This window comes from Populus alba, chromosome 10 (assembly GCF_005239225.2).
Source record: "Populus alba chromosome 10, ASM523922v2, whole genome shotgun sequence".
NCBI lineage: Eukaryota > Viridiplantae > Streptophyta > Magnoliopsida > Malpighiales > Salicaceae > Populus > Populus alba.
In genome coordinates, this window is record NC_133293.1 from 8,938,639 (window position 1) to 8,948,067 (window position 9,429).

General features: G+C 31.1%; 1 protein-coding gene across 1 annotated transcript; it reads right to left on the bottom strand.

Annotated features, from left to right (window-relative positions):
- Positions 1-3,261: 3,261 nt before the first annotated feature.
- Positions 3,262-6,349, bottom strand: LOC118048845 (inorganic phosphate transporter 1-4). Its single transcript, XM_035058669.2, has 2 exons — positions 6,027-6,349; positions 3,262-5,084 (listed from the first exon to the last, which is right to left on the bottom strand). Exon 2 carries the CDS (start codon positions 5,075-5,077, stop codon positions 3,512-3,514), a length of 1,566 nt encoding a protein of 521 aa, XP_034914560.1. The 5' UTR covers positions 5,078-5,084; positions 6,027-6,349; the 3' UTR covers positions 3,262-3,511.
- Between the last annotated feature and the right edge of the window lie 3,080 nt (positions 6,350-9,429).

Below are 9,429 nucleotides of genomic sequence, written 5' to 3' on the forward strand. Positions count from 1 at the left end.
TTCTTTCATTGTCAATTTTGATCAACTCATTCTTATTTTTCACAAACAATCAAAACATTTTATATATATATAAAATCAAGCAACTCAATATCAGGATGTTCTTTTTAACACAAGATTAACTTTATAAAAAATAAATCAAAATAAATTATTAAGTTTAATCCTTAATTAATGTAAGATGAAATTGATTTTTTTTTAAAAAAAAAAATATTAATTCAAAGGAATAAAAACAAAAACACTGTAAAAACAATAACAGAAAAGTACAAACCCCACTTTTTTACTTTACTGTCAACTTTTACGTCCATATTTTTAATTTTTCACAATCAATCTAACTAATTTTTTTTTTTTTTTACAAAACCAACCATCAATTAAATATAAAAATGTTTTTTTATATCACAATAACTCTACAAAAATCAAAATAAAACAAGCTAAAGAAAAAAAGCAATCTCCAATCAATACAATATGTAAAAATAAAACTGGAAAAAGAAAGGAAAACGACTATAGATTTGCACAGTATTTTATGAAGTGGTGAATAGTGAAATCATCCTCTCTTTTAAGTTTTCTGTAATATATATTTTATTGATAATGATGGAAATTTATGATTTGGATAACTTTCTCGTTTTTAATCCAAAGCCTATCGAATTTTTCCAACGTAATCTAGTTGTCTGTGCCAACCCTCCTCTTAGTTGATTTTCTTTTCTTTTTGTCCTTTTGAGATAAATACCATTAACTGAACAGAGGCAAACCAGGACATCTGTTAGTTAGTTAGGTTGTCTTATCTCTTTGGCTACACATATGCCCTCTCGAACTTTTTAATGGAGGTTAAGACTTTCGTTTGTAATGGCAGGCATTTCTCATTTTATAGTTTAAAATATAGAACAAACCAGAATATATTTATCTCATGGTCCATTCTAAAATTTCTGCTCGAAATATTCTTGTCTCATTCTAGCCATTTAATACCCGCCAAATAGTGTATTTGTTTTTATTTTTTTATAATTTGTTATGATTTGTTTTTTATATGGTTATCTCGATTTTTATATTACAAGTTTGATGAGTTAATCTAACTATTCAAGTTTTTTTGTCTATTTTTTTAATTGATTTTTTTTTCTAGTTTCATCACTCAACATCTTCAACATTGACTTGAATAGATCAATATGTTGTTGTTTTAATATTTTTTTCAAAAAAAAAAATGTAATCTTGTATTTGTTTTGAGTCAAACTATATTTTTACCAGTCATCCAAATTATTTTTGGACTCATTGAGTTAATCAGGTCATATCAGTTCAACTCCTTTTTTTTACTTCTTATTTAAAAAATTAAATTGTATAATTTTAAGTTAATTTATCCTTAAATTTGAATTGAAATTATATTTGTTGAATTAATATTTTAAATTTTTTATACACACATAAATATATAATCAGCATAACTCCAAAATGGTATACCAAAACATACAATTCTAATTAAAAAACAAAAGGCAACAAAATTAACGATCTTTTTGTAGTTCATTTGCTTCCGGAACTTCATGATAGTTTATTGAAGTTGAAAATTAATTAATTTATTATATAGTTCTCGTAATTCCTCGTTTTGATTTTAATACTCTGCCAGATTTTTTTTTAGTGAAAAAAGAAAACCCCTTGCATAAAAGCAAGATATTATATACTCCTTTTTGTTTAGCCAAAAGTTATTTTTCACATGGAAGTTTTTGCACAGCAAAATCAAAATTGTTCATTTGGAGATTCTCTAAGAAAAGACGTTAGTGGTTGTGATTGAAACATACCAAACAAATTTTAGTTCAATTAATTACTTTGTAGCATGAATCATGATGGATAGCACATACAAACCACTAAAAAATCCAACTAGCAACCTTGCGACAAAACAGTGGCCAAGCTGCCGATTATAAACGTGTTAATTTTTTAAAATGTTTTTTTTTTTAAATTAATGTATTTTTTTATTTTAAATTAATATTTTTTGATGTTTTCATATTATTTTAAATGTGTTAATATTAAAAATAAATTTTAAAAAATAAAAAAAAATATTTTAATATATTTTAAAATAAAAAATATTTTAAAAATAACCACAAATACACTACATGTAACCTCTGGAATATCTATTATTCTTGGAGGATAACGTCATTACACGAGTTGCTAACCAAAGTTTTTTTCAAAACGAAAAAAAACAAAAACTAAATTCCTTCAAGAACGATGGTCCATCTTGTGATTTCGCTCCACAAATTCTACTCTCCTATTTTGTTCTACAAGTTGGCCAGTAGCATCTTAACTTCGTTGTCATGTTGAGTACAAGTTCGTCATTGCGCTGGGCATGGACAGCTGCGCAGGTAAAGGGTCTAATCAAGGGGTCCCTTCAATTTGAAACCAACAAGTCCAGCTAAACTTCCCCGGACATTTACAGACCAGACAGCAGTGGAAACGAGAGAAAAAATGGTATGTTTTCCATTGGTTGCTAAAAGGCCGTGGAAGGAAGAATTGATGCAACTTTGGATTCTTTTGGGTCGATTCAGAATCCAAAATCGTATAAGAGAAAAATCACGAATGTTACGGAAAAGGATTGCGGAAATTGTAGTTATGTGCTCATAAAGTAACGTCTCTTCTTAAGAGTCTGATAAAGATGCAAATCTTTAGAAGATTATGAGAAAATGAAGTGCACTGACGAGCTATGTAAACTTCTTTTCGACTCTTACTGCTTGTTACAATGCGATACGGATGGCATCAAAGTACAGCTAGCAGGGACAGAAGCAACAAGCCAAGGTTAAATCAGATTCAAAGATGCCTGTCTTCTGTAGGTTGTGTTCTCGGTGGAGCGAAGTGACACTTAGCTAATGAAGCATGCTAAAGGCACCTTAAACAGTGATTGTTTCGATTAATTAAGAAAAGATTTGATCATGTTGGGACTGTTCTAGTACCCCTCAGGAGGTGTAGTGGCTGTCAGGATTAGTAGCCCAGAATACATCACTGCAAACAATAACAGAAACAATTGACAAAGGGTCCCTAATTTTCGATCTAATTCCACATCTCAACCTAAGGTAACGGAGAACAATGAATGTTACCAGTAAATGCCGCAAGCAAAACAACGAAAGTGCCCAGAAAAGAAAAACAAATCACATGCTTTCCTGTTGGTTCTAAGAAGAGACGAGGGCAAAACAACCAAGAAGAATTGGGTTTTCACTGTACTCTTGGCAAACCAAGGAGCCATGAGAAAAATAATTAAAAAAAGGTTATTAGAGTGCAGGAATACGATACTATAATGAGTTTGTGTGAAAAGTTATGTAAACGGTGAAATAGAGATTCATTCTACAGGAACCGTACAGGAAAGTGAGAATCACGCCACTAGAAACGCTAATTTTTCTTATTTTTCCTACAACTAAAAGACCAGATAATTCACGGCTAGAAAAGTAAGCACAGCCCTGAGAGCTTACTATGCTCATAAGCATGCTTATCCCTGCGTCTTCCGCTAAGTTCCTGAGGTTGTACAAAGATACCACGTAGTATGAAAACCTAACTAAACTGGAACGGTTTGCCTAGACTCAGCCGTGGATCCGTTTTCTTCCTCACCTTCACCGGACATTTCCTCGAGTGATTTTCCCTTCGACTCAGGTACTAAGAAAGTAAAAATCATTCCCAGGAAATTTACTACACCCAGAACTATAAGAGTCTTCCTCACTCCGATACCATCTGCAGCATACAAGAACCCGAATGCACCCACAATTGCCCCTGCTTTGCCAGATGCAGCTGATATACCATGGCAAGTGGACCTCAGTCTCGCTGGGAATATCTCTGCAGGAACAACAAATGTGGTGGCATTGGGACCAAAATTGGCAAAGAAGAAAGTGAGTGAATATATCACAACGAAGCCAATTCGGTTGTCGGGCAGAGTCCAGTGATGGTAAGGGATAGCCAAGGCAAACATGAATACTGTCATGAAGAAGAATCCCATCAGTTGAATTGCAAACCTGCCTATCCTGTCAATAAATGCAACAGTAAACCAGTAACCCGGAACCGTGCTGCAAAGAGCAATTAGAGTCTGTGCTCTAGCAATTTTAAAGAGCTCATCAAGGGCGTTCATAGTTTTGGGCTTAGGAATCCACCCAATAGCACTGAAAATGTCCTTTTGAAACAGATTCTGGCTGTAGAATGCAATGTCTAACAAGAACCAAGTGGTAGTGGTTCCAAGCAAGTGGAGTCCATGTCGACGAGCAAATTGTGTGGAGAAAAGACCAAAATCATTCCCCTTTTCCTGTGACATCTTCTCAATTTTCTCCTGCTCTGACTCCAACTCAACCTCAAGCACTTTTGCCATGTCAGACGCAGCCTGTTTAGCATTCTTCGCAACCAAGGCAGTGTAACGCGCAGTTTCAGGCATCTTCATTCGCCAGTAGTAAGTAAGAGCAGCTGGAATTGCACCAAACATCACAATAATCCTCCAAGCATAATCAGCTTGAGGCACAGTAGAGCCAGCTGGATCAACTTCAAAAACTGGGGCAGGAAACTGGGCCTTAAAAGCCGCAGAAATGATAACAGCGACCATCCCCCCGGCCAAGATTCCAAAACCTTGCATGGCAAAAACAGCTGCAATGAAAGCACCGCGGGTCTTTTTATTAGCATACTCCGACATGATTGTAGCGGAAAGTGGGTAGTCACCACCAATGCCAAATCCAAGCCAGAAGCGAAAGAAGCAAAGAGTAGACATAACAGCGGTCGGATTCTTGCCAAAAGAGAGGCCAGAAGCAATGGAGCAAATGACCATGATCATCAACGTCATACCATAGACACGTTTTCTGCCCATTTTGTCACCGAGCCAGCCAAAGAAGAGCTGACCGGAAAGGGTGCCACAGAAGGCAACACCATTAACAGCTGACAACACATTTGAAGGTAAAGCTCCCGGAGTATCAGAACCTGGCTGGTAGTAATATATCCGACCCAGCAGTTTGGTCACAAGGGAGATGCAAAAAAGATCGTATGCATCAGTGAAAAATCCCATGCCAGCAATCACTATTGCTGTGAAATGGTACCATTGTGTTTTGGCCACATCAAGTGCATTAAGCACCTGCAATTGTTCCCTTGCCATGATTTCCCTGGATTTATGGAACAAATATCAATCAATAAATCGGCATACAAAGCATACATAATACTTCGGACGGGAAAAAAAAAAAAAAAACACGCTTCTGGAAGTTTTGTGTAGTGTAACCATAGACTCAACCTGTTGAAACTATTAGACATGTGAGTGTCCAAAAAAGATGGTTTGAGAAAAAGACATGGAAGTGTTAATTATGTTCCAAAAGGTAAGGTCCACTGCCACACGTCATTACGACAACTGAACTGACGCGGGAAAATTAAAAACAACAATAAAAACAGCGAAAATTCAATTAACAAAACGAAAAACAACCAAATCTTTAAAACGGAAATAAAAGAGTAAAAAAAATTGTACGGTGGCTGATTGTGTTCGGTATTCTAATAACCCTTTCAAAGTATTTTTTTTAAATATATTTAATTTAAATATTTTTTTATTTTTAAAAAGTTATTTTTAATATCATTATATCAGAATAATATAATAATATTAAAAAACAAATTAAACAAAAAAATTCAAATTTTTTGAAACATGCAACTGTGAAGGGGGAAAAAACGCCAAGAGCATTTCTAGAAGCTATTTAAAAGAGCTAAATTGTTAAATAGTGTAGATACAGTATTTTTTTTATATACATACTCCAATAAAAAAAAACCATTTAGAAAAATTAATTATATTTTAATGTGAATTGGCTGATTTGGAGATGGTCTAAAAATCGCCATTGTTCTACAAAGTACTTGAGGGGTTTCTTCCTCTTCCATCTCTACCATCAAAAGATCAACCAGGCTAGAAAAGAAAGGGGTGCCTATCTATCTTGTTTCTAATTTCAAGAAAAAAAAAAGGGGGTGAATTAAGATATCAAAATTGAAGGAAAGATCATCCATGCTCTTAATTAACAGGAAAAAAAAAAGTATTTAACGAAGCAAAGTGGAAAACAGAGGGCAGCACATACCTCGAGTGCAGCAGAGAGAGAGAACAGCACAAAAAAGGATTATGAGCGCTCTTAATGTCAAGGAGAGGTGCTGGCTAGGTTTTGCTTTTTATTATAAGTAATCAACGGACGAAAGAGAATTATGGAAGAGCAAACGTTACGTAGAGTAGATGTTAGAGAGAGAGGGAGATTGGAAATGAAAGAGAGAGAGAGAGAGAGATTTAAGTGATCGCAAGGAATCACAAAGGAATGTACTATCTATGTATATCTCTTCTATGTATAGTTAATGACTCTGTGAGAGAGAAGAGAAGAGAGAGAGCATGAAGGGATGGAGGGATAGAATGGAGAGGCAGCTGCGTATTTAACTGCAACGCAACCTCTCTGCTTTCGGATTTTATTATTTTTATTTTTGTTATTATTATGACCTTAAGAGCTTCTGTCAGTTCTTTATCCCTCCTGGCTGCACTGTGAGAAATTTCTTTTTTTATATACACATTTCTTTATTTAAACAAAAAAACAAAATTTTTATTGAATATTTGAAAAAACACAATTATTTGGGTTTCTAATTAGTATTAAAATATTATCACTTAATTTTTTTCATTTACTTTATAAATTTTTAACAAAAAAAAAATATTAAGTTTCTTCTGTAGTTGGAGGAGGGAACTTATGGGTAGAAAGAGTTGGTTGAGGATTTTGGAAATTATTTAGTTGTCAGGATTTTGACAATAAAAATAACTAAGTTTTATGACAATTGGATTTATTCAACGATAAAAATTTAATAATTATTATATTTAGGCCTTATCTTGCTTAGAAAAGTAGAAAATTTTATAGTTTCTGATTGTTTGATGATTTTAACCAATGTTTTCTATTTTTATTTTATAAGTTTATTGAGTTTTTTATAGTGTTTATCAAATGTTTTTGTGTGAAGATTTTGTTGAAATGGGTGTGCTTCATTCAAAAGTTAAAAACTTGACTTTCCAATGATTTTTCGACCACACGAGATAGCCAGAAACTGGATAGCAAGCGATTCATCGTTTGCTTTAATTTTTTTTTAAAAAAAAAAAACAAAAAGGTCCGCTCTTTCTCGTGCGCACGCGTGTATATAAGATGGCCTTCGTATTGGAAAAAAAAAAAAGTGGGCTTAGCTTTTTTTCATTTCTAAGAAATAGACAAGGGAAGCTTCTTCTTTGCTTCTGTGAAACGTGAATCACCATCTCTTACTGTTTTATCTTTTTCCAAAGTTTTGAGCAATTTGCTATCAGCAATCCTATTGTAGATTTGTAGTGCGAGGCAAAGTGCGAACATCCTCCGTGATTGATAGACCAGCTACTCAGCTCTGGTCTTTAATGTCGTCTCGATTGGATCCCACTGTCTTTAATCTTTGTATGGGAAGTCAAGAGTCAACGAGTCAATTGAAGCATGAAAAAATATTAGAAACTACTAGTTATTTAATATAAACAAATTTAACGAAAAAAAAATTAAATATACAAGCTTTGCAAATGTCTCTTTTTTAAAAACATCAATTATAAATAAAAAAAATCTATGCATACATTTAATTAAATATATCAAAAATCATTTATATCAATAAATATAAAAAAAACAAAGTATTAACAATTTTATTTCAGGTCGAACAATTCTTTTTCTAACATAAAAAATTAATGTGTTTTTTTTTATATCGAGAGATAAATATAACACTGAATCAACAAATCAATGCTTATATATAATACAATATAGTAAATATTATATATGTTAATAAAAATATGTAAATTCTCAAACTAATTTTTCATATAGCAAAAGAAAAAACTAATGTTACAATTGCTATTGTGAAATATCATTTTCTTAATCTTTGTATCATAATTTTTCAAAAAAAAAAATGTAAGGAAAAATCTAAAAATAAATTACAAAAAAATAAAAAAAAATGATATAAATAGATCAAGTGTAAAGTAATAAATATTAAAGTATAAAGAATAAAAAATAATATTTTTTTTCAAAGAAAAGTGTAAAGAATAAAAAAGGAAAAACTAAAAAAATATATAAAAAAATGAAGATAAAAAAAAGAAAAAGAAATGGTGCTAAATCATAAGTGTAAATGATAAAAATACCAATTACAAAGAGTAAGAAAATTTGTATTTTTAATAAATAAATTGGAAATTACAATTTTACCACCATGCGGTGCCACTACAATAAAAAAAAAAATCCATTTCATCATGAAAACACTGATTTGTTTTAATATATGTATAATTACCTAATTACCGGTGTCATTCCCTATCATTTCTGCCTTGGCCCAGCTGTTTATGAATGAAATGGCATCCCATATGAAGTACAGACGATATGACACTATATAGACATCACAAAATGGCATCCCGCGTGCTGTCGGGTTTATATGTTAGATAGTGACATAATTATTAATCAGTAATAATGCTAGATAAATAATAAAAACTAAAACAATGATGAAATTAATATTTTATAATAAAAAATAAATTATGTTGGTGATAAAAATTTAAAAATTAAATAAAATAATTTATAACAATTCACAGTGTTTTATGAGGACAAATACAATACGTTTCCCACATGATTTAGCTTTTGAAGTTAATAAAAAATAAAAAAAAATTACAAAGCTAAATTCTTTACCTCTTAATATTAAAAACAAATCGACAAAGATAATTAAAAAAAAAGAACTTATGAGGAAAAACATTGTAGCAATTGACAATGTTTTGTGAAAAAAACTACATCGTTTTCCTCAATAAAATCGATAAATATAATTTTAGAAAAAATCAATAAAAAAAACCATTTAAAAAATTATTGTAGCAATCTACAATGTTTTTTTAAGAAAACTACAACATTTTCCCATATGATTTAACTTTATTGAAATTATAATTATTTACCAACTCAGTATTAAAAAAAATTAACAAATATAATTTTGGAAAAAAAATTCAAAAAAAAAATCATGTTGGAAAACATTGTAACAATTCACAGTGTTTTAAGGGAAAACATTACAAATTAAATTCTTAATTCAGCATAATATTAAAAAAATAAAATCGATAAAGATAATTTAAAAAAAAAACATAACAAGAAAATAACACAAAAAAACAAGGAAAAAAAAAACCGTTTTGAAAACACTGTCGCAATTTACAATGTTTTGTGATGAAAGCTACAATGCTTCCCATATTATTTAGCTTTATTTGTAATTGTAATTCTTAACCAACTCAATATTAAAAAAAAAAATTGACAGATAATTTGAGAAAAAAACAAAAACACAAAAAAATTAACCATGTGGGAAAAATAAAGTAGCAATCCATAGTAGTTTGCGATGAAAGATACAATTTTTTCCATATATTGTAAATATAATTTTTAACCAACTCAATATTCAAAAATAAAATCAACAAATATAATTTTAAAAAAAATTATTACAAAAAAAAAAACA

Coding starts and splice junctions, on each gene's coding strand:
- LOC118048845 (XM_035058669.2), bottom strand. CDS start 5,077: ATGGCAAGGGAACAATTGCAGGTGCTTAATGCACTTGATGTGGCCAAA.